General features: G+C 39.9%; 1 protein-coding gene across 1 annotated transcript in view; it reads right to left on the bottom strand.

The window, feature by feature from the left end:
- The window catches only part of GADL1 (glutamate decarboxylase like 1), an 80,038-nt gene that overhangs the window by 13,907 nt on the left and 40,746 nt on the right, over window positions 1–25,385 (bottom strand). The window contains exons 12-13 of the mRNA XM_026842917.1: window positions 22,766–22,817; window positions 19,598–19,687 (exon numbers count right to left, since the gene is read on the bottom strand). Of these exons, the coding sequence (XP_026698718.1) occupies window positions 19,598–19,687; window positions 22,766–22,817 (142 nt within the window). The remainder of the gene's footprint in view (window positions 1–19,597; window positions 19,688–22,765; window positions 22,818–25,385) is intronic.

Genomic DNA, 25,385 nt, shown 5'->3' with positions numbered 1-25,385 from the left:
ATCCAGCTTCTGGGATAAGGCCTCAGCACTGACTGTCTGTGTTGAGCTCAGGAAGGAAAAAAGAGGACTCTCAGTTTAAACCTAATTTAAGCCATGCTATTACTCCATGAACCATCAGATCTTCTCCATATTTCCACACATGAAAGTTGCTCCACAGCACTGTATCTTTTGCCACAGCCATACCCTGTGGGACCTCCTCCCATGCTGGAACAGCAAGAGAGTTGGTTCCACCAGCTTTCAACCCTGCCAGAGGAAGGGTGTACACATGAGAGTGGCCCTGAGCACCAGTCCTGAGACAGGCTTCTGCTTCCTTACTTACAGACATACAAAGAGGACAAAAAAACCAAGCCTACAGCTATTAAGATTTACTATTTATGTGACAACCTCCTCCTTTCAACCATTTATTTGAACTATGCTGTTGTCCTATAATGGCTGTAGTAAAGTCCCGTGTGTTATACAATGGCATCTTACAGTCCCTTGTGTTCTACATTCCCCTTCTACTATCCAAACACTGCACCACTGATATTTCCTACCTGCCATTACTCTACATGGTATTCTACTAGCTTTCCCCACATCCCAAATCTATCTAAATCCATCTTTTGGCCTCCAATCCCGAAAATAATACTTTGATTTTTTAGCAAAAGGAATATTTTTGACTGATTCTTTTTAGTGGAATGCATTTTTCCAGTTACAGAATCCAAAATACATCTTGCAATCTTTTCCTTTGAAGCCAGTTGTATCCCGAAGGTACAGGATTACAGCAGCTTTTACAGTTTCAGGGTAAGCAGTATAGAAATGGTTTCTCCTTGGTTTGTTTTTAATATTATAAAAATCTATAGTCATGTTTTCAGAGTAGTGCTCCCCATTTTCCACTACGACCTTTTATTAACTGTCAGTAATCAATTTGTACATTCAGAGACTGAGTTTCGGTCCATAGCAACTATTTTAAGAACCGGTATATTTGAATTCCTGTTTAGTGGAAACAGCACTAACCCCAGCTTGAAGTTATGGTATATTTTATAAATATTTCATGATCACACAGACAGAAGTACTTCCTATGTGTTTATCAGACAACTGATTTAAAAATCACAGTTCGAACAGGTTATATGAATTTAGCAGCGCCCCTAAACACTTTCATTACTACCTTAATCTTCAGAAGGATTCTGCTAAATAGATTAATCATTCATGAACAGAGAAAAAAAGTTGAAAAGCTTGGCACGAAAAACGGTCAGTCTCACATGCTTTCATTTTCCACTGTCAACTGACTTTGGGAAGAGACCATACAACTTGGACTGATTTTGATCACCATCTAGTGCATGAATTGAGGAACTGCACAAATTTAAGGAGTAACTTCCCCATTTAAAGTGAAACAGCAGTAGGATTAACAATTTTTATCATTTTTAGACGACCTCAGCTAGGCTTAGTGAACTTGAAAAAACGTTAATTTCCAGATGCCCCTAGCTGCCTGATGAAAGCCAGATGTTTAATGATGACACTGTTTTCTAGTAGTCTGTGACTATGACGGTCTAGGGATATTAAGAAAGCAAGACATGCATAATGAAGTAGAATCTTCTCCAGGCCAAATTACTTAGCGAGAAAAAGCAACATGGTTTCAGGCAATGAGTTCTTTCATCAAGTCTCTGTCTTTTCTAGGTGTCTAAATGTTACATTCATTTTTTTGTTGTCTGATTTTTGTCAAAATTGTCAGAAATAGTATTTGCAAAATTTTTCACTTACAAAAAATTGTGTGTGTCATTATAACTAAAACTCACATTCTGATCGTGCTTCAACATTCACCCATGCAATGTGGAATTCAAGCCCAGTAAATCAGTAAGACGACTGGACAAATGAAAACCACCCATACCATCAGGGATGAAAGTCTCTGGCAGCTTTAGTTTTTGATCATTGGAGATGACTCGGGATAACTTGGACAATGCTTTCCAATAGCACTGGCCAAGCAAGGCCAGATCTTGGCCAGCAGCCTTGCCTTTCAGAAAGCATGCTGTGACTCAACACAGAGAAGCATCTTTATACTGAGGAACTTAAAAAGGCTAAACCAAACCAGAAAACACATCTTTACTGAAACAGGGTAATACCTTCAACGTTAAATAATAATACTGTAAATTTTCATCAAAGACTAGCAGGAGGAATTTCAGAAGACTCTTGGAAGAAGCCTTTGCCCACAGACAGCAGAAGAGCCTTCTTTTTAGATGGGGAAATACTACTTCTCTCCCCTTTTCTTGTGATGCCAGGTCAGGGAGCAGGAAAAGATACTCTGACACCATGATTTACCAGTAGCCTATAGTCATTGTTATACAACATCTACCCATGCTAAAATCCACATAGAGCAACTAGCCAGAAGGGATGTCTTTATGTATCCCTTCACATCTGAAATTCAGATCATCAGCTGAATTGTCACTGAGGAAAAAAAAAAAAACACCATCACTTAACTGCTGTTAAAACTGTAGACTAACTCCTCAAACATTACTGAATTCAGAATCCATATAAGAAACTCAAATGCCTAGGAAGAAGAGAACTGTAAAATCTTTACAAGCAGTTTTGTAGTTTCTTAGACACTGATCTCTCAAAATATTCAATATAACTTTCTAGTCTAAAACTTGTAAGCAATACATAATTCTATACAGAAGATTTTAAAAAAAAAAAAAAAAAAAGAAAGAAAGAAAAAGAAAAAAGAAACAGCTAGTGCTGCCTGGAAAGCAAGAGATAACTCATGCTTGCTATAGTTTATTCTTTACCAGCTCATGTCTTCAAAACAGAGCTGACAGTATGACTGAAGAAATAATGTTGATTTAAGAACTGGAAGAAACTTCCCCCCCTCCGCAACCATCAGGGTTTTTTTTTCCCGACTGCACCAAATAGACATTAACAGCGTGTGCGCTAATTAGCAGGTCCGACATATTACTGTTGTTCTGGTGCCCCCTAATGGTCGCCTGCCTTTACTACTAGCTACGGCTTAAAACCCTCTTTTGGAAAAGCTGTGCCCCAGATGGCATCCCAAAGGGCACGTGTAGCTCTTCATCCGGGGGTACCCAAGCTCGGCGCCCTGGCACAGCTACCAGCACCGCAGATGTCCAGAGTTGGGCTTGCAGGGCAGGTCCTACAGCCAGGTACTAGCCACCCTCCCTAACCACTTCCAGCAGAGTGCTTGGGCAGCCTGAGCAGGGAGCCCTCCAGGTCAACACAACTACCTCATAGCTACTGTTGATGGTGAAAATTAACCTGATTCACAAGCACAAATGCTACATCCAGGGTCTCCGTAGGAAACTGCACTGTATTAATTGAACTGAGGCATCATTCAAGCAGCTAAGACACCTGGATACTCAGCACTGGCTGTGCCTGCCTTCCCTCCCTTCCCCACTCACCGCATCCCATTGCCACACACGCTGACCTAGCATGACCAGAAAGTCCCCATTTCATACAATGATCAGTTTGCATCCTGTCCTAATGCAGCAGGAGGAGTGGCATGGACCCAGGATGATACATCTTCATTTCCAACCATATCGTGACACAGATAAATTAATCATCGCTCTATAAATCAGCACTTCCCTCCATGAACTGATCACAACCCGACTATACTCACTGCAGCCAAAGGAAAAGGATGGTCCCAATCACAAAGGGTGTTTCAAAAGACTTCATTTCCAAAAAACTTCAGGTGGAAAAGATAGATGAAAGCTTAAAGCTCTTTAAGAAGAGATTAGATGGCCAAAAGCTGCAATCTTTCAATCAAGAAAGAAGACAGTTTTATCTAAAAGCCCATCCTGGTTTATTGGAAAAGCAAAGATAGCAAAGCAATATTTAACAAGTTGAAAGGGGGAAGCAGATCAGATAGCAATCAATACAAATGTGACACGGAGAAAATTTATCAGAAGGAGAAGAAATCCTTAACTGACAGGAGTAAGGAAAGAAGAAACACTTCAGTATGTACATTGGGGATGAGTTAAACCCTACCTATGATTAATCATTAAAAATGCAGGCAACGCAGAAGCATTCAACAGGCTTTCAGTTTCTGCAGGGAGGGATTCCTACCACAAATCTGATTAACTTTCCAAGCCATCAGCAGCTATTGGGATGTTAAAGATCTACTGAGCGCAAATTTTTAGATCTACAGGCCTGGACGGCTTGTACCCAAGATTAGAAAAGGCTCACTGAATCTTTGGATGATTTTTGGAACATCAAAGAAAATTTCAGAAAACAAGCATGAGTGTTAGAAGTGGTAAGGATATAGATCTAGTGAAATAAGGATGCTTAAGCCAATATGAACATAAAGTTAAAAACAACCCACACTTGTACAAGATTGAATTTGTAAAAGGGTAAGAATATATAGCAATTTTAAAATTGATATAAACAGATTTAAAATTTTGTCTTTTGTGTTCAGTTACATTTATATCTTTGACAAACACCATTTTTTGGTTCAGCCTGCTTTCATTATTTTGCTGATAGTACAAGTTTTCTTGATAATTTACTTGCACTTAGAGCTTTAATAAGAAAGCCTTACACAAGCCATTTAGATGAAAAATAGCAGGAACAACTCAAACAGCAATAGCTCAAAAAAAATAGGACCACACAATAGCAATACAGTAAACCTAGGCGACATTTGAATAACTAGCATATCTCCACGTGTAGTAAATAGGGTGTCAATCAAATGTCGCTGTTAGTGATGCTTCACAGAGATCAGGATTAGCCTTGATGCTAATCCTCATTGTTCGTTTTCTGGAAGTCAATAAATTGCAGGTTATACCATTTGTGAGTGAGAGGCTTGCAAAGGGAGAAAAATGAGGAAGACAAAGCATTTCACAGACCTGGAGTGCTCAAACCAGCTCCAGCAACAGCTTTTTAATACTGCCAAAAGTTAAGTTGTGCATGTAGGAAAAAAAGCCACAGATAGCTCAGAATGGATGACTATCATAAAAACAGTGACTCTGAAAAGACTGTACACAAAAAAATAAAATTCATATGAGCTTCCAGGTCACATATCAGAAACCAAGATTCCTTCCTGGCAAGAAACTGACTTCTCTGCAATTGTTTTCACCCTACATCACAGCCAAAATCAGCTTTACAAAGCTCTGGCAAGAAACAGACTACAAAGTTTTGTAATTTATGTAGATGCTTCAAAACAGGGCTGCTCTCAGATCCACAGATCCTATGACCGCTGGTTAATCTGTGATGTCAGCCTGTTTTCCATGGGCCAATGGGAAAAAAACAAAACAAACCAAAACAAACTCCCAAGATGTCTTAATTTATTTTGTTCTTGAAATAGTCATTTATACAAAGAAGAAAAGTTTTCATTTCAGCACGCATCATCACAATGTATATACATAACAAAGCCTCATCAGCTTGAGTTCCCAAAGAAATATGGTAGAAGAAAAAAGTTAATATGATTCATGATTTTATAAACAACTGTACAGGCATTAAGGAGGCAATTTTATCTCCACATGCAGTAGGGGAAACTCAGGTGCTGGCAAACAATACATAGTTCAGATGTTTGCTTTTTTTTTTTTTTTTTCAAATAATAATGAAAAACTGGAAGGATGCTGATGACAGCCACAGAAATGATTCAATGGCTAATGAACACTTAAAGATGTGAATCTATCTGGTTTATAAACAAAAGAATGAGAGGTGACTTGATGATAGCTTATGAGCATGTGAAAAGGGAAAATAGAATAGAGTACGCTATTTTAGTATGGAAAGGTATTTCTTCACCATCTTTTTTTCCTCTCTTCTCAATCAGTCTTCTTTCATGCAGGAAGGCTAATTAGCTCTTGAAAGAAGGTGCCAGAAAAAATCGTAGTTTTACCATTTCTTGATATTTTCCAGTCAAGAATAGATACCTTTCTAGAAGATGTGCGATTATATAAAAGTCACTGGCCTACCCAGAGAAAAGTCCCCAAAATACAGAAGTGACCAGGTAATTCCTTTTGTTCTTAAATTCATTTTGATCATAGGCTTCCATTTTATGGCTAGATGCAAATCAACTACAAACATGTAAATTAGTTGATTCATTTATTTTCATAAGTCGCATGTAGCAACCTGAAGCTTGTTAAACAATAGCAAATACATTTCTGTCTAACAAGAACAATTGAGCTTAAGTGTACTTTCAAGGGAAAAAGGTAAAGCCAGCTGATGCCTTCCCAACAGATCCCTGGACTGACTGCAGCTTGCTCATGTAGTCTGCCCAGAAGAGGGAAAGGGGAGAGGGACTGCATCCCCTTGTCCAGACCCACCTTTCCAGTACACCTGGTCTGTTCAGAGAGTAAGAGCACAAAAACTGTGCTGGTAAAGAGCTGTGGCTGCAGGAAGCAGCAGAAAAAGGCAGAGAAAGAGGGGAATGGCAGGAAAAGTACAACTTCATTGCTCTAATTTGGCAAAGAGCACGCTTTCCTCTGGGGTACCTGCACTCCTAATTCCACTGCACAAAACAACCTGCATCTTTTGGACAACCAGGAACAAAGTAAGGACACTTCCATGCACTACTGCTCTTCCACAAAATCTACATAAGCTGTCCAGTATAAGCAGAAGTGTAAAGCCATAAATGTTTCATTCAGACCCTAAAACAACCATTAAACAATTCTCTGATCAAACCTTTGTAACCCAGGTATGTTTGTCATTCTTTTCTAGAAATGTATATGCCCAAATGCCCACATCCTCTGCAATTCCACCCAACATGGGAGTTCTGCACTTATACCTGATATAACAAATACAATGAAATATTTCCCCAGATAGGTTAAGCCAGCATTGCTGTTGTCACCCATGTTTCAGACCACAGCAGTAGTTTACCTTTTCTGTGAGGTAAAATAAAGGCTTATCCTGTTAAGCAGTTTCTGGTTTTCTGGCTGATAAGGCAGAAACATATCTTATCTTGTTTTCCACCAAATACATAGTAACTCGCACTGTAGGGGTCCATTAATTAAGGGTGAAACTCAAAGATTTTATTTTCCTTCTGTCCAATTCCCTATAAAATGATCCCAAAAAAATCACTGTGCTATTTATCTTGTAATCGCTATTACTGCACTATAGCCAATTCATTGTTGTTATTTATTAAACATGCCAAAACCAACAGAATGCTAGAAAACATTTGGTTCATTCAGAAAGCACAGCAGGTACCAGCTGGCAGGACAGAACGGTCACGCTGCCACCAGAAAGATTTGTAACTGGAGGAAAGTTTATTATGTAGGGTAGAAAGGGTTCATTTAAAAAGCCACTACCAACAGACCACACTAGCACTCATTATTCATTCACGAGGTTGTCATTTAGTCAACCCACAATTTCTGATATTCAAGTACCTTTACAAGATATTTAAAGCATTCAGAGAAGCTGTTACCACACCCTTGTGAAGAGAGAGGCTGCATTTAAAAAAGGTGCCAACCAAAATGCAGTGGCTTCCATTCCACATTACAGTTTTGCTGGTGTGCAAAAGCTGTTAAAATCATACACTGGCAATTAAACAATAGCTGAAAATAATTTTTGTTTAGCCACGTTCTTTGCTTTCACTCTCAATGAGATTCATCCTATGCAAATAGGAGGGGCAGATGTTACTTTTATCCCACACATATCCTTCAGCATTGAAATATCAATTATTAGCAAGGTTAAGGAATATATATAAGTATCATATATCAAGCCAGTGACTCTGCTGGACAGTCATCTCATCAATCCCTAGTGCATCCTAAAATGTTCACTGCAAGTGCTCACCTAAGATTCATCTGCTATTCCCTCATTTGCATTCCTCAGTCATCTACCCCAATCAGTTCAAACCCCCACTTTATAACAGAAAAGACAAAACTCCTGATCCTCTGAACTGCATACCAAAAGCCTCACAGGGACAGGGACCCACTGCTTGGATTGATGAGGGAGGGGCAGCTCTAGGAGCAGCTTACAGGCACAAGGGGAAACAAGGGGTGAAACAATGATGGTCCTCAAGGAGCACCACTGCCCACCATGAGATGGGACTGATTTGGGCTGCACGGCTGCCTCACTACCTCTAACCCCGAGGGTTTGTGTCAGCCAGCATGCCCCGCACTAGCCCAGTTCTGCTACAATCACATGATGCAGCCCTGGCACAGGAGCCCCATGATTACAACTCAAGAAAGGCCCTACAGTTTCATTCCACGTTTTTTTTCTGTCAGTAGGATGCTGCAGAAGTCAACCTTCCTTCCACCACCTTCACATAGGAATAGAATTTATCCCTCTGCCAACCGCAGAGCACCAAGTCCACAAACCCTTCTGTGACTGCTGTTTTCCTGAGACAAAACTATACATCCTCCCCATACTCACACAATACCACCTGTGCAGCCCCAAGGTTGCAAATTATTGTGTTCTCATCACCGAGGGACCAGTTAGAATCCTTCAGAGAGCCCCTGGGGCTTCTCATATGAAACGAGTAAATTCAGAACTGGCATGCAGACCAGCTTCACAGACCCAGAGAACATGTTCAGTGCACCTGTGGGACCGCTCTGCAGGCACACAGCACGGAGAGGAGATAGCCATGAGTTGAGTGTATTAGAGACACTCTGAAATGCTAATGCCTCTGAATGACTTTTTTCTCATTTCACATAAAATTAACAGGTGAAAGGGGAAGAAAAAGGAGTTCCTTGTTTCCTAATGTTCATTCCCCTAAACACCAGATAAAATAATTTAAATCAGTGGATTAAAATATGATTACTACTTGTTACAAAAAGAAAAGGGGGGGAGGGACAGCTTTTATTCAGGTAAAAACTGAGCACAGAATGAAGCTTCTAGTGACCTCAAGACTCCAGTACTTAGACATTCCCAGGATGCTTCAATTATTGAGTTCCCCTGTGATGTATATTGGGTTTCATTTTGATCCACAGGCTATTAAACATGATCTATGACACTTTCAGAAAAGCTGCAGTTTGGAGTTCAGCCTGTAACTCAAACTTTTTTTTTCCCCATCATTGGTTATTAATGTGCATATGGCACTGAGAGAGCATAATGGAGTGCACAGATATGCAGAAGCCCAGTGCTGCCTTATAAGAACATAGTCAATAGGGTCAACTAGAACTAAATTAACTGTGTTGAGTGTCTTCAAACTCTTTCTTATTAAAAGCAGTTCTCTTCACAGGCGGGCACAAAAGAACATTTAAAATATTAGTCAATATGTTTTAACACCAAAATGAAGCAAAGGGAAAAAAGAGTAATTAGTCCTATTTAAGGAGAGGAAAATACATGCTGTTTGGGCAAACAAGTACTATGTAGTCAGGAATTTGGATGCACTAGCTGAAACCAACAAAATACATCAAGAGTACAGCAATTTCCCATAGCTCAGAATAAAAAATATTTCACTGTAAATAGGCTAAGAATACATACTGTATTTTTGTCAAAGAATAAACTATAGATTTACAGACCACCATTTCTTGGAAAGCTTATATTTGCAAGGAATAATGTTTTTTTTCCTTAAAAGTAGCCAAAGACTATTAAGATAGCAAAAATAAGCATTGTAGTAAAGAGGAAATCAGGCAAAAACACCAGAAGGCCTGTATGGATGAACAAGGAGCTCTTGGACAAGTTCAAACATGGAAAGGAAGCCTAGAGAGGGGTGGAAGCAGGGACAGGTAGCCTGGGAGGAATACAGAACAATTGTCTGAGCAGCCAGGGATCAGGTTAGGAAGGTCAAGGCCCTAATGGAATTAAATCTGGTCAGGGACATGAAGGGCAACAAAAAAAGCTTCTATAGGTACGTCGGTGATAAAAAGAAGATGAAGGAAAATGTGGGCCCCCTCCAGAAGGAAACGGGAGACTTGGTCACCCTGCTATGGAGAAGGCTGACTTTTTTGCCTCAGTCTTCACCAGCAAGTGCTGAGCCACACCACCCAAGGTGCAGAAGGCAAAGGTGGTGAATGGGAGAAGGAAGAACCACCCACTGTAGGGGAAGATCAGGTTTGAGACCATCTAAGGACCCTGAAGGTGCACAAGTCCATGGGACAGGATGAGATGCATCTGCAGGTCCTGAGGGAACTAGCAGATGAAGTGGATCAGCCACTATCCATCCTATTTGAGAACTCATGGCAGACCAGTTAAGTTCCTGTTGAGTAAAAAAATTGAAACATAACCCCTATTTTTAAAAAAGGAAAAAAAGGAAGACCCAGGGAACTACAGACTGCTCAGTCTTACCTCTGTGCCTGAAAGATCATGGAGCAGATCTTCCTGGAAACTATGCTAGGGCACATGGGAAATAAGGAGGTGACTGGTGATGCCCAACATGGGTTCACTAAGAGCAAATCATGCCTGACAAATTTGGTGGCCTGCTATGATGGGATTACAGCACTGGTGGATAAGCAAAGAGCAACTGACATCATCTACACGGACTTGTGCAAAGCATCTGACACTGTCCCACACAACATCCTCGTATCTAATTTAGAGATACATGGATTTGACAGATGGATGACTCTGTAGATAAGGAATTGGCTGGATGGTCACACTCAAAGAGTTGTGGTCAATGGCTCACTGTCCAAGTGGAGAGCAGTGACGAGTGTCATTCCTCAGGGGTCGTGTTGGGACCGGCGCTGTTTAACATCTTTGTTGGGGACATGGACAGTGGGATTGAGGGCACCCTCAGCGAGTCTGTCAATGACACCAAGCTGTGTGCTGCAGTTGACACGCTGGAAGGAAGGGATGTGCCATCCAGAGGGACCTTGACCATGCAAACGTCATGAAGTTCAACAAGGCCAAGTGCAAGGTCCTGAACATGGGTCGGGGCAATACCAAGGACAAATACAGGCCAAGCAATGAGTGGATTGAGAGCAGCCCTGTGGAGAAGTACTTGGGAGTAGTGGTGGATGGAAAAGTGACTATGAGCCAGCAATGTGTGCTTGCAGCCCACAAAGCCAACCATGTCCTGGGTTGTATCAAGAGAAGTGCGGCCAGCAGGTCAAGGGAGGTGATTCACCCCTTCTACTCTGCTCTCATGAGACCTCACCTGCAGTACTGGAGTTGTGGCCTCCATCATAAGGACACAGACATGCTCAAGCAGGTCTGAATGAATTTGAGACATATGTCATGAACTACCTACTTAATTTATATGAACTGTGCCACTTCCACTTAAAGCCCAAAAAAAGTCACTTTTCTGGAAAAGAAATGTGGTTTAAGTTTTACCCTAGCCTTCTACAATCTGTGAGACTCCTAACAATGGATGCAAAATGTCCACTGCTCTGGGTAACAGTGATGTATCTATTTGAAAGCCATACAAATTAAATAGTACTGTCCTTGTTCACACAGAAGTAGCAAGAAGCACTTATGCAGTGCTTAAGCACCCTTTAGTCAATTGAATCTGTGGCAATAAAGCAGAGAATGCAGTCCCACTGAATCCCCACAGCCTTTGTTTCTGTGATCTTTCAGTTAGAAAATAACACTTTTTAGATGTTTCCTGTATGTAAACATAAAGATTTATTATGTGTGAAGATTTTAACAACGCAAAGGTTTATAATCACCTTGTTTTCCATATCTGAACTGATAGCCAGAATGACCCTCAGGCTTTAGCAAGGCAGTATGCAAAATTTTAAGACATTAGACAAGTAGAACCTATGCTTCCCCTATAAAAAGGGTGTATATCTACACAAAACATACCGCACTATCGTAGGTGATTTGCTTGGGTCATGACAGAACAGTCATGTTAACTAACAAGTCTTAGTGAGATAGTTCTTAACCTGAATTAAGTATCATATTTATGTGTGGCCATACTGCTCCTAGTACCTGAGCTAGTTAAGGTACCTTCAGAAAGCATTACATACTGTGATGAAAATACGTCTTGCATTGATATCCCTGAAGGTTTGGTCCTTTACTTTGACTCTATCAGTCTCCCATGATTTTATTTCCTCACAATATTTTTCTCCACTTTGTCTATCTCCCTCTCACCTTCAGTTCACGCCATTATGTGTATTGCCACAGAGAGAAATGATTGGACCCTCCATTAATCCTTAAAAGATATCAAGGAAGAAACAACTAGTGTGAAACCTACTTCACCTCAGGAGATCTGAGCAATCTTGCTCTGCAGGTGGCTGGTGGAAGAAGAAATCCTTGTTCAGCCTGAATGCAACACATGGAGCTGCAGTAGACTCCTTCACCGCAGCTTTAATCTCTTCTGTAGACTGAGCACTAGGGATCAATAGACCTCAGTCCCCAGTGGGCCCTGAACATGCACAGCCCAATGTTAAGCCTCTGACAAAAGTTGCCCTGCACTCATCTAGTAAACAATGCAGCAGCAAAGCCATTTGGGTTTCTTCTCTTTGTTCTGAGAATGGAGGGGTAGTTTTAGCAGCTGTGTAACAGTACTCTTACAATAGAGATGTTTTGCTGTCAGATGTGTTATTATTGCTGGATGGGATGTAAATATTGTCATTTCAAGATAACACCTGGTATTACATGTTTGGGAAGGGACTAAGGAGTAGAATAGAAATAGTAAACTAACCAAAGGACAGAAGTTAAATGGTTAAAATGAAGTGAAAGGTTATTTAGTGATTTGATTCTTGCCTATTTGCCTCAACTGGAACAGCACCACCAACCTAAAAAAAACCTATAGGTTTCTGCATGAATAGAACTGCTTTTAATTGGAGCCCAACTGGTACTACCCATTCCTGAAAAGCCAGTCTGGAAGAGGGGCAAAGCGGAGAGATAGAACAGAAGTCTCTACAATTGCTGTATTATGAATTACTAAAATATCACTTAGGACTATTATAGAAAGCACGGGCTGGAAGCAGTTCACATATTTGCCTTATTGCCACATATCTGCTTATAGCTATTGTAGGTTACAATACAGTCATACAAATATACCTTCTTTCTATTCCCATACACATCTGATATGTCAGTCATCCTATGAAAGAGCAAGTGTAAGATCAGGCCAGTCTCACAAACCATTATATGGGGCCAAAAGTTAAGCAGATGTACAAACCCAATAATGTAAAATATATACTGAAGTGCTGCTAGCACCTGGGTCTAATGCTAAGGTGAGATGGACACCATCAAGGTAAAATGTTCTGATGCTTTCTTCTGCTGATGGAGACTTTAACAGTGAATTTGGCCCCTTAGTCTAGCACTACTACTTCAGCACTCATGAAAAAATAAATATAACAGAGAACAAAGACATAAATTCCAGTTATATGCAGATATGCAGTCAGAAACCAAAGTATTCCATTTTGAATTAACAAATTTTTTAAAAGGCATGTTAGTTTTGTGTTCTTACAATTCCAGTCTATGGAGGAGACATTTAAAACAGTCATGCTAAGGTTTTTTTTTTTTGATTAACAGCTACAGCCACTTTCGTACCGATGAGATATAAAACTGCAGGAAAAAACATTAAAAGGGAAAGTGTGCAAATCCCTCATTAACAAGGTACTGAAACACGGCTATAATTTTTCTCTGCTATTATATTACACTGTACTGTTCCTTCTCATTTATCAGAGCCCAGATCTCTCTTAATAATAACAGTCATTTACATGCAGGTAAACTACAAAGATTTTATTTGTCTGCTCTATATTATGTCCTATTAGTTGCAAAATAAGAGATGTTGTTACTTTAACAAGTGACTGCTTATTTTATTATTAAATTTCTCAGCACCATCCTCTGCTGAGGAATGGTCACACTGCGATGTAGGTCCTGGTTATTATTGTATTACTCATTTTGTGGCTTTAGGGCTTTTTGTGCCTCTCTCCCTTAAGGCCTTTGCCTGCAGCCCTGCTTCTACCAGACCTCCTGCTCTCACCTCTCCCAGAATGCTGCATTTCTGGCGCTCTTGAACAAAAAACTGAGAATTCAGTTGGGTCCATTGAATTAGGAAGAGATTTTGCAGCTCTTCCCTCCAGAAGCCTGTAAAATAGAGGCCGAAAACAGCACACATCATGCTGAGGATTTAGCGCTGGGTTCTTCTTACTTGGGTTTATGAACTAAAGCAGCCGAGCTAGGACCTTGACATCCTTAAGGTTCCCCTCCTGAATAATGAAAACCGACAAGTCTTTCCCAAGGGTACTTCTGACTGTAGGTTGCCTAAGTCACACTCTGGGAGTTTCCCTTCTCCATGTTAAAAATGGAGCGAAACTGTGCCAATTCCTCAAGTAGCTTCCTTGGGTAACTACCTCAAGTTATATACAATGCATCTGGAGCTTCTGTTGACCCTGAGGATTTCCCTGACAAACCAAGTTTCTTCAGACAACCCCTTTGGAGGTCCCCATCTAATCTGCTAAAATGACAATCCATCCCCCTGGGCGGTCTTTATTTTAGACCTGCCAAAGCAATCTCTTCCACTAGTAGATTTTTGTTTCTTGGAAATGCTCAACAGATTTATAGGTTGCTTTAAGAGAAGGCAAAAAGGTTAGGGGATGGTACCACCTCTTAACAATCCTAACATGTTGCAAAAAAAGAAAAAACACAACAGAACTTGACCGACTCTTATTCTTTCTGTTCTTTTCCAAACATATTTCTACATGATTACATTATTTCAATGCAACGAGAAAGCACATGGGATCAGAAACAATTAGATAAACATACAGTATTCGCAAATGACTGATGAACAGTTCCAGATCTATCAGTCACAATGATTTAGCCAATCTAACTCCCATAGACTTCTCTGTAAATCTTACTATTGATTTTCCTGTCATTTGATGTGGCCCTCCACAGAAACTCATGTCAAACAGAGCTAGATGCTAGAGTCAGTAGGCTACTTGCTACCGTAAAAATTACTCATGTAAGCAAAGTTCACAGAAATGGGTCTCTACCATTACTCCTCAAATACACGTATTAAAATATTGCTTAATTGTTTTCTTGTTCAAGCATAAGAAAAACTCACAGTATAGTACAGAAGGATGACAGGCATTCAAGTAAAATTTTGCACTCAAATCCCAAGTGGAAATATACTTGCAGTGACATATTGGGGACCCTTCTTTTGTATAAACTTGGGCTCACTGCATTTAATGTTGTGGTGGTTAGAATCTATGTCACTTTTCTCTTGTACTTCCAAAACGTAGAGGGCAAATGTTATTAATATCACCAATTGGAGGTTTTGTCTTCCCTTCCCATTCAAATCTCTTACCATAGTCAATAGGTATTTTGAATACATAAATACTGAATCGGGTCCTTGATTAGTGTTTGATTTATACCACAAAGACCAGAAGATTCAGAGGTTGCCAAGGCAACATCACTTCAACCTCCTTACATTTCTGCTTCAATATGAAACCTCTCATTATATAAATGTATCACAACACCAGTCAGCATGACAGGCTATTTTACAAATATGCCTTCAGATAGCAGACAGATATATTCTCTTAAGTGGGGGGGGAAACGCAGGAATAAGGTTACCTTTCACTAAGGGGAAGAGGGGAGGAACAAAATTGGCATTCAAAGCTATATAGGCTTTAGTATGAAATTGTGCCCTGAGCCTTCTAATACAGTCAATAAATTTTGTATTTTTGGGGCAAAAACACACAAAAGGGTAGGAAAGAAGCAAACAAAACAAAAACCCTCTAACACAGTACACAGAGTGTGAGACTGATGCTAGAAATTTGAGAAATTGGAACCAACAACTGTGCATAAAAGCTTTACTGAGCCATTGGAAATCTGATACCCCAGCACAAATTGTTCAGAACTACAGACCAGGCAAAGTTTAGTAAAACATAAAAGACCTACCAGGAACCTACTGACACCTTTTTAACCCCAGTTTTAATGTCTAAAGTGGTACTTGACAATATACCACTAGCCTTCTTTACTGAGCAGTATTCAATATGCAGTAGTCTACCTACACTTATGCTCCAGGATCCTTCAGCAAAGTCAGGCTCCCACAGGAAAAGGGCTCTGTTAAAGATGGCTATTTCTGTGTCTCCTAGACCACACTGAGTTTGAGCAGACTACAAGCTCATCCAGAATGCACAAGGCATGTCTAGCTGGCTGGGTTAGCAACAGGATGGCAACAGTACCAGATGCATCCCTCCAAACCCTTCCTTATGCCCTAGCACCCTCTGTGCTGCCAGGAGGCTTTCCAGAGACAGTATTACTAACAATCAGCTAATTCTGCATCATCTGGAGACACTTCAACATAAACTGAGAAAGCTGACTTCTCTAAAGAGAAAATTGTTACAAGTAAGAATATGCATAGACATTTGTAGTTATGGAAAAAGTATGAAAAATCGGAATGATCTGGGCTTAAATTTCTTACTTCTTTCCTCACTTCCATTTGTGGCTTGTAATTTCCAGTTACACTTTTCTCACTGTGACCCTGTGACATACTGACCATCCTCAGCAGTAAACAAAGTAAATCTTACGGTGTGTCACAAGAGAAAGAGGAGCAAAACCACCACTAGAGGGCACGTACAGTATTAGCAAAGCAGTTGTGTCTTCATCCCGTCAATTATGTCAGTTCCAGGTCAGAGACAACTGCCCCCTGTTTGCAATGACAAAATAACACCACCTATAAATATTTCTAGATTAACGTAACAGCAGCTCCCCAATTACCAGAGAGTGCCCATTTGTATGGTTTCTACAAGTAGAAATCCCTCTTCACCTACTTGTGAAAAATGTTACTGAAAAACACCTTACATCGCAGCTTCCTTTTAGGTTATGCCATCTGCTCTGCCTTCAGTGTACTGCAAAATGCTCAGGGCACAGACTATCTTGGACCACCCAACTGCATCCAAAACCTTGCTGTACAGACTACAGAACCAGTTTCACTATACAGCCAATTACCAATGTAATCCCAAAAGATGAAAGTGGTGTAAGACTGCGGATGTGCAGAGAATTCCTGGTTTCACTGCATAATGGAGTAATGCACCATTTATGATGTTCTTTACTTCCCCACCAACTTCTTGTTTCTTCTTCCCCTAAAGCATTCAGGTGATGAGACAAATGACCATCTAGCAGCTGTTCCAAATCCTTGAGGCCTCTCTTTCCTATCACTTTTCTGGTTTGAATGTTGGAGACTCTGAAGAGGGCTAATTTTACACCTAAAATCTAAAGCCTCAGAATTTAAAACAAACAAAGAAACAGCCTACCACCAAAAAAAAAAAAAAAAAAGCTTCTGAGACACACACTTTATGTAGGACAGCTACAAGACTGACATCAGAATCAGGTATCACACTGTGATTCAGTCAGCCCTGACATATTTTCACCTAAAGTGGGCCATGGAATCTAGAGAAGAGCCAATACAGCAGAAAACCTTCAGGGTTATTTTGCATAGGACAATTCAAATTCTACACAAAGCTGAAGACCTGAGACCAGAGCTATTTGCCTATCAATTTTCGACAGCACTGAAACTCATGTAACTAACCTTAGAAGACAGCATGTTATTCTGAACAATATTGCTGAACAAACAGTTGAATAAAATCAATTACCTGCTCAAGAGATTTTTAAGACATACATTTCCTTAATTATTGTCAGATATGCAGGTCAACAAAAAGGAAGATTGATTTCTGGATAAATTGAATAACCGTGATGTTAAAATGTTGTGTGAAAGAAACTGAATTAAAGCATTTTAATACTCATTTTAGTGAAATGATGAGAATATTCAGGAAACACTTGCAGTCAAGAAATTGTATACGTCCCCACCTGCCCATCAATGGCATAATGCAACAACCTCTTCAGTCTTCATCTTCTTATCAGTTACACCCATTATTTGTGCTGATTAATGTAATATAATGACTATGCTGTTTGCATCAGCAACATTGCAATCAACAAATTGACATTAGATGGAAAAGTCGGTGATCTTTTGTGACCCAATGCTGTCATCGCATATGCTCACTGGTACATGATGTGCCCCAAACTGGCCCTCAGCATCCAAAAAGCTAAGTAACCCCAGGCCTGTCCCTGTAGAGTATCAAGAAGGTGAAATAACATGTTTTAGTTGTGCAACAGTCTCATTTCTGTAGTGTTCAAAAACTTCCCATCAGTGCCTAAAACAACGCAACTAACAATCATCATTTGTTGTCTCCTCTGAGAGAGGAATTTGTGCCATTCAGTGCTTTGCTTTGCTAGGGAGTTTTAGTCTGTTTTGTGGTAGGTTTTTTTTCAGGCCTTTGTGGAGAGGCAGAAAATAGGTTATGTTTCAGGATTCCATGTTTCTTAGTGTTTCATCAGAGGAGGCATAAGAATCAAAAAAATGTCACCTTTCACATGAAAAGAATGGTTGAGATTTGCAGTGGTGCTCAGTTCTTGGGAGAAATTGCACACAAGCTCCTTTCCCTCCAAGTTCTCTCCCACAAAACACTGGCTAGGAAATCCACATTTCCAGCATCAGTCTATCTATATCAGTACGTAAAATAAAGCCAGGCATCTATTCCCCACCCTGACTGGAAGCACCATAAAGCAGCAGAGCAAAGAACCAGTAAGTTACACTCAATAAGCCACTCACAATATACGTGCTCAAAGCCATTTATTGTGCTTCAGCCCTTCCCTCCTTGGTCCCTTCCGTAGCACACATAAATCAAAAGGTGACAGTTGCAGCACTATTTCTTCTACACCTTCCCATTGCTCTTTTCCAAATCCTCACCCCTCCATGGGCAGAGGAGCTGTTATACAGCTCTCTGCGTGTGTGTATATATAGGCCTTCCACTCTTAACAGGAGAAAGGGAAGCCCCATATGAAAGGATCATTGTGGAAACATGGTAAATGCAAAGCCCTTGTATCCACACTGTGGCTATGCATGGCTTTGTACTGCAAAAGTTAAACATACTTTCCAAAACAATACAGACAGTGTTAAAGGAAGACCTCAGCCCTAAAAACATCAGCATTCAGCATAAATTGAAAGCAATTCACGTGAAAGAAAAGCTGCTGAAAGGAAAGCAGATGTTATAGGAAGCATGCATGTATATGTAGTACATATAGCATGTATACAATATGCATGCTTGAATATGGTATGCACATCTATGCTCTAGCTTAAATTTCCAATAGCAAGTTCTAGGAAAAAATAAATGCAGAACACCAAAGCTGCTACAGAGAGGAGCAAACAATGAATTAAATACAATTCCTCACCGAACAGCTTATTCAGTAAAACATAATACCATAGTGTCTACTGGCATCTTAATTAAGTCTTTACTGATTCCCCAGTAGTAAATTCAAAGTGTTACTGCTGCTTTTTTAAGATGTTCATGATTTTCTACCAGGATGGCAAATAGTTACCAAAACACTCATCAGTGAAGTTTTTCTCATTGTATTCCTGTTGTCATTTATGGGTTGTTTAACAACAGAAATATATTCTTAAGCACTTCTTCACTTGCATTATCATAGATCATCATAGATAATGCAAGACAAGTTCCAAGGACAGCATTAAGTGTCTGAAACAGGTAATGAATACTCTTGTCTAGACAAGAGATGCACACAACACTGTTCCTCTTCTCTCGGTTCTGCCAGCTGCTAACAGCTTTGATAATAAGCCGAATACTTGTAAATGCCCGCATCTCTTACATTAAGAAAAAAATTAGCCTTGTTTAAACAAAAAACAAATTTAAATCCTACCAACATCTAGTTAAGGATTAAATCCCCATTCTACTGGTAGGTTAATGGTGAGCAAAGCCAAGGGCTATTTCACATTCTTATCCAACACACAGATCAGTCAGTAAGATACATGTAACACTGTTCATGTGATGCTCACCTGGTGTAGCTTCTGCCAAAATTCAGGTCCATCCTCCATTCTTCTTAAGCTTGGTGGAATGTACCAAAAGCAAACGTTTGCATACTCCGGCTAAACAAGAGAACAAATGATTGTTTACCAGATGTAACAAATGGAACAGGAATACATATTATAGCTCATCAAAAAGTTCTGCTTTATTTTAGGGGAGCGGTGGTGGTGTGAAATACCATTGAGTTTATACCTTTTTCATTAAAAATTCCTTCTCCGACTCATGTTTTGTTTCCCTTTTTTGAAACTAGAAATAATTTTCATATAATCCATTTCTCTTCCTGCTGCCAGCAAAAGGAAACCTTTTGTGGTTTCTTTTTCATTTCTTCTTCCTATATACATATTTAACTCTGCTTTGCTCACTAAAAACTTTGGTTAGGAAAAAACTGTAAGAGAGGCACACAGAGGTAACAAAGATTTAAAGTTGCTTCCATTTTGAAAGAGAGCAACACTCTTTTAGTGTTTTTTTAAAATGGAAATTTCCTATGATGCATTTTACAGAACACACACAAACTCAATTTTTGTCACCATTTAACACTTGCACACCTAGTCATTTTTTTACTCAACAATGCTAATCTCCTTTTATATTACATAGCATGCTACACAGTACTGGAGTTAATGCTGGCTTTCTCAATCTCCACATTTTACAAGAATCTTGGGACTCCTTGAAGGGTATATGCCATACCCTAGATATACCTTGTCCAATATCTAAGCAGGCCTTTTGAGCAAAGACTGAGACTCCACATCTCTGCTTTCCTCCAGAAAAATTTTGCCTTTAAACTCAGCTGAGAATTAGCTGTAAGACTCACAACAAGAATGGCTGTTCACCATGCATTATAAAAGAAGGCATTTTATGCTCATGAGGTTTCTGTTTCAGATATGATTGAGGAAATGTTCCCAGCAGACCAGTCCACGGTGTGTCTACATTTCCAGCTAATTTGGAACAAATATTTATTTTGTTTTACCTATACAGATAACAATAGCATGAGGAATAGATCTGCCTGCTAATCCCACCCAATACTACCCATAAAATTACTCAGTCAATCTTGACCTACATTATTTGCAACACAGTATTTAAGTGGGGTCTAGATTATAACATGGATTATAAACTCCCACACCCCTCTCCCCTCCCACATGCTACCCTCATTAGTACTGGTTGAAAGAAAAAAAAAATTATGTTAGTAGCTGGGTCACGCCATCTTTTTGCCCCACTGTGAATGCGGCTGCTATTACAATCCCAGGCAGTCCCCCGAAGAAGGAGAGCCCACCAGCTGAGACATGTTCTTTCATGAAAGGGCACTGAGACCTGCTCATATCATTTTCTGCCTCACTTCAAAGAATGCATTAAATACAATTTAATCATCAAGAAGAATATCGTTGTCAGCAGGAACAGAGCTGCAAACCTGCCACCTGCTGCCACTGAATGAAATAAAGCTCAGTTCTTAAAGTCCCATTTCTTTCCCCAAAGAGCATGCATTTAGTACACACATAAACACAGACCCTGAAAAGGCTGAGGCTTCCTCATGAGTGCAAGCACTAGCTCACTGTTACAGGGTTTATTTTAAAAATATTTAAAATCAGATGGCAGGAGTAGACAGATGGCATATATTACCATATTGCCATTGCCTATATTGCCTTCTTGATTATATCAGTTTCCTTTCACACATCAAATACATCATCCCCCTCTGAAAATACCATTCATCCTAGAAAAAACTTAACTGCCCCCAGCCATTCTTCACTATTTCTGGTTATCTTGTCACAGCTCTTATCCAAGCAGGTAAGCAATTATACCACAGAAAAGTTCAAGATGACTGAAGTGCGAGAGGCATTTCCAGGCCATAGAGCGCTTCTTGTTACAGGACTTCCCTCACTGCACGTATCAGAGGATCATCTTCCTGAGCTTCTTGTCCAAAGTCCAAATTCCTTTCAGAAAGGGCTCACACAACTGGGCCTAGTTGCCTCCCAGCAGTCTTTGAATTCTCACTACTTGTCTCCCTGCACTCCTGAAAACCTTTTCTTAACCCTTGCTCAACTTCCTTCTTATAGCCCTGTACTATACTGTACATTATATACACAATATACTTTACTGTAGCACTCCTTCCAGTCCCACTTTCAATAGAGGTGTCCTGTTCCTGCAGGAACTAAACAGCAGCCTCTGCTCTCTCTTCTACAGTAAATCCAAGCTCTCTGCTGAACTCAACAATAACAGAAAATGGAGAGCTTTGAACAGACTTGTCACGTTTGTAATCTCATCATGTGCTGCTGGTCCAAACTCCTTCACTCCACGTAAAGTTTCCCAGTTTGCACTTTTAAATTCAGTTTTCAGCGTTAAAGGGAAAAGTTTATATTGTATGAATAGCATAAAATATTTTCATATTTCACATTTCTTCTATCCTAACCGGAAATGCTCATGGCATCAGCAAGTATTAACCAAACCTGCATCATTATGGTTTGTCAGCCTTCATGTGTGGCACTTACTCCATTTCCCTTCCTCCTCCATGTGTTCTCTTCCTCCCCATGCTACACACCCAGCTGTCTTTCACACATATACACTTCCAACAATGCAGAAGGTTCTTCCAAAAGTGACAGGTCTTTGCAACATCCTCAGATATTAGTCTCATTAACCAAAGAGCTGAGGATACGTGGAAAAATAGAGCTTTAGCTCTGCCCTATTTACTCACTCTCCCACAAACAAGATCACCAACAGGTAATAAACTGACAGTTTTAGCAAAGATGAGTGAAAAACACAACTTTTGGGGAGTTTTTATGGAGATAAGTGTAGAAAAAGAATTAAGGAAAAAACCATCAGCTTTAACAATGAAAAGTCCATTTCAGGATCAAAATATTCTTCCCTATAACACACAGACTGACAAGCACTGGGGTTATTTTGCAATCAGACTCTTCACTTTCACAGAAAAGTGCTCCATCTATAGCCCCTGAGGCAATACAGGCCCAGAAGCTAGAAAAATAGGTAGACTGGTGATAGGGAATACAGCACGTTATAGGTGTTCAACAGTGTATCTCAGTATGTAAACTTATTACATATTTCAAATACAAATTGGCAATTGGTTAAAAAGAACAAAATCAAACAACAGACACCCTCCCCAATAACAACAACCATTCAGTTCCATTTTCACTTACCTCCAAAAGAAGCTGGAATCCCTCTCTTTTCTTAATTTCTTCCACTAGATATCTGTAATTAAAAATGCAGGGTTTTAAAACACAGAACAAAACAATACATGCAGACAACAACAAAAAAATGTCTTGAACATGTATACACTTTTTTCCCTTTTATTTTTTTCCCCCTCCCCTCCCCCTAAAGAAACCAGAGTTAAACCTCATTTCTACCTGCTGTGAAAATGCAGTAGCTATCAGTTCCTGGAAACAAATGAAGGCTACAGCCATCCAAGGAGCACCGAGGAGAGGCCAAAGTCTATCCTCAGGCACAGATTTTCAGTGGAGCCACATGGTACAAATTGATCCTATTTGCATCAGACTGTGAACTTTTACAATGCAAATTTCCATTGATGTTGCTCTCTACAAATTAATTCCTCCACCTCTTTCCCAAGTGTTGATGCTGTGCTGCCATGTTATTTCATGGTTACCCTGACATCTCTTGCACTAACTCTCAGTTACTCTTGTAACTGCAACCTTTTAGTTTAGCCCAGAATTTAAAAGTTTCCATATATTTCAAGCCCAGCAATTTTCCCAGTGTTCCAGCCTGTACACAACAGTGCACATTTCCACTCAGTAAGTTACTGCTGATGCACAATAATCCCCGGGCATCCTATGCTAACAATGCACTGAAATAGTTATTTCTTTCCTCTTTCACCTGTCAGTATGAAAAGCATGGAAGCCCTCAATGGGAAGATGAGTTTGAATCAAAACTTTGCAACCAAAAAGCTTCAGTTTATAGAAATTTTTTAACACATGACCTCAACTTTGCCATGGCACACATCACACAGGAATTCTGAAGCAAAGAGGACACTGACATAGCTGGGATTTCTCTCTTTATTCCCCACCCACCCCATCCCCCAAGCCTTCCAAAGGAAAACTCCAAAGAAATCACCCTCAAATCTACACAGCTTTTCCATTTCAACAGAACTTTTGTCTTCCACACAAAGATTTTGCTGTCTAACAGTAATAAAACTGAGACAGTTAAACACTGATTGTGTATGAATCTGTTCTTTTGGTGCATTTATTTGGCATTTTCTTACCTGCAGCTGCATTACTGGTCATCACACAAATAATTTGTTTATCTACTACTTGAAGAAGAGAAATATTGTCAAAATAACCCGCCTTGGTCCTATCCACATACCAGAAACCTGCCCCTACAGGGACACCTCTAGCACAGTTGTATCTGCAACACCTGCTATTTGGTAGACATGCTGCAGAAACAGGTTGGCTAGGGAGGCAGTAATCAATACCCTAGATAGTATACATTTTTCAAAACAGAGCACAGGGAGTTGTCACACTGTTTATTATTAACAAGAATTGTGCATCTGACTCATTACCTCTTAGCACACATCTCCACAAAATGATCGCTGTGGTGGAGTGCCAGATCCCACAACATGCAGCTCTGAGTTGCACTGCACTGTGCACTGTTGAGATGTTTCTTCTCACTGTAACAGTTTGAGGTTCTGGGCCTTTTCTGATATGATCATTTAGATCCTAATGTGTGCATTTCTTTGTTACCTTGCTAAAAATGCCCACACTACTGTTTAGGTTGAAAGAGAGGCATGCTGAAAGGTAAGCAGAAGGCTAGATATCATGTGAGCGTATTGGGGGGAACCTGCTTCTGTAGGGAAACTGGCTTAAGTAAAACAAGCTCAGTGCTTTTGTCCTGTTGATTAGAAGGTACTTGTCTGTGCCCATAAAACCAACATTTAGTGAAATCAGAAAAAAAAAAAAAAAGTGGCCTTCAACTTTTTTTTTTTTATTTTTAATAAATCATGAAAAAGAAACCTATGTATGTTCACTTTTATACTCTTTCCTCTTACTGTAAGTGCCTTCTTTTAATACCACCATCTGATACAGGACATCTGATGTTGGTCAAGCTCACAACATTGTTAATCATGTTCTTAACTACATTGCCAATAGCCTAAGAAGGCAGCCATTAGAAAATCCATCACCCATGATTTATCTTGCCAGGACCATTTGATGGCAGTGGAGCAATTTACTCTGTGCATCTTTCCACAGTTGACAGTGGAGTTTTATCATTGTGTCATGGCTGTAGAATGTCAGAAGGGCTTGAGTCTCAGTGAGGCCTGGAGTGCACAGAGAATTGGTGTTTGCTATGATTAAGCCTTACAGAAAATGAGGGATGGAGATCTGCAGAGAAAGTAGACATATGTCTGCTAAGAGTGGGTGTCAGAAGAGGAATCAGGCAGAAAAACTGCAAAGATGCTGAAGCATAAAATGCAGAGGTGGTTATAGTTTTATACTAAAAGCAGTTTAATTCTATTTTCTTTTTAGTGTACTTCATAAAGCAGCATCCCTGCATCAAAAATAATTTAAAAAAGAAAAAAAGCAAAAGACTTTCTGAAGTGATCAGCAGGATGCTCTACTGTAGGTATTTTTAAAATAAGCCTTTCCAAGTAGGTAGCATCATAATGTTCCTGGGATATCCAATACACTGAAAAAGTGATTCATCTCCAGAGCAAGAAGAAATTACTGGAATAGCCAATAAGCCAAGTTTGATGCAATAGAAATTTGCCTGCAATTACACTAAAACCTTTGCAGCTCTGGCCATGGGGGGGGG

This window comes from Athene cunicularia, assembly GCF_003259725.1.
Source record: "Athene cunicularia isolate RWA chromosome 2 unlocalized genomic scaffold, athCun1 chr2_part1, whole genome shotgun sequence".
Classification (NCBI taxonomy): domain Eukaryota; kingdom Metazoa; phylum Chordata; class Aves; order Strigiformes; family Strigidae; genus Athene; species Athene cunicularia.
The sequence above is the reverse complement of the archived record's forward strand: the minus strand, read 5'-3'. Positions and strand labels throughout refer to the sequence as shown.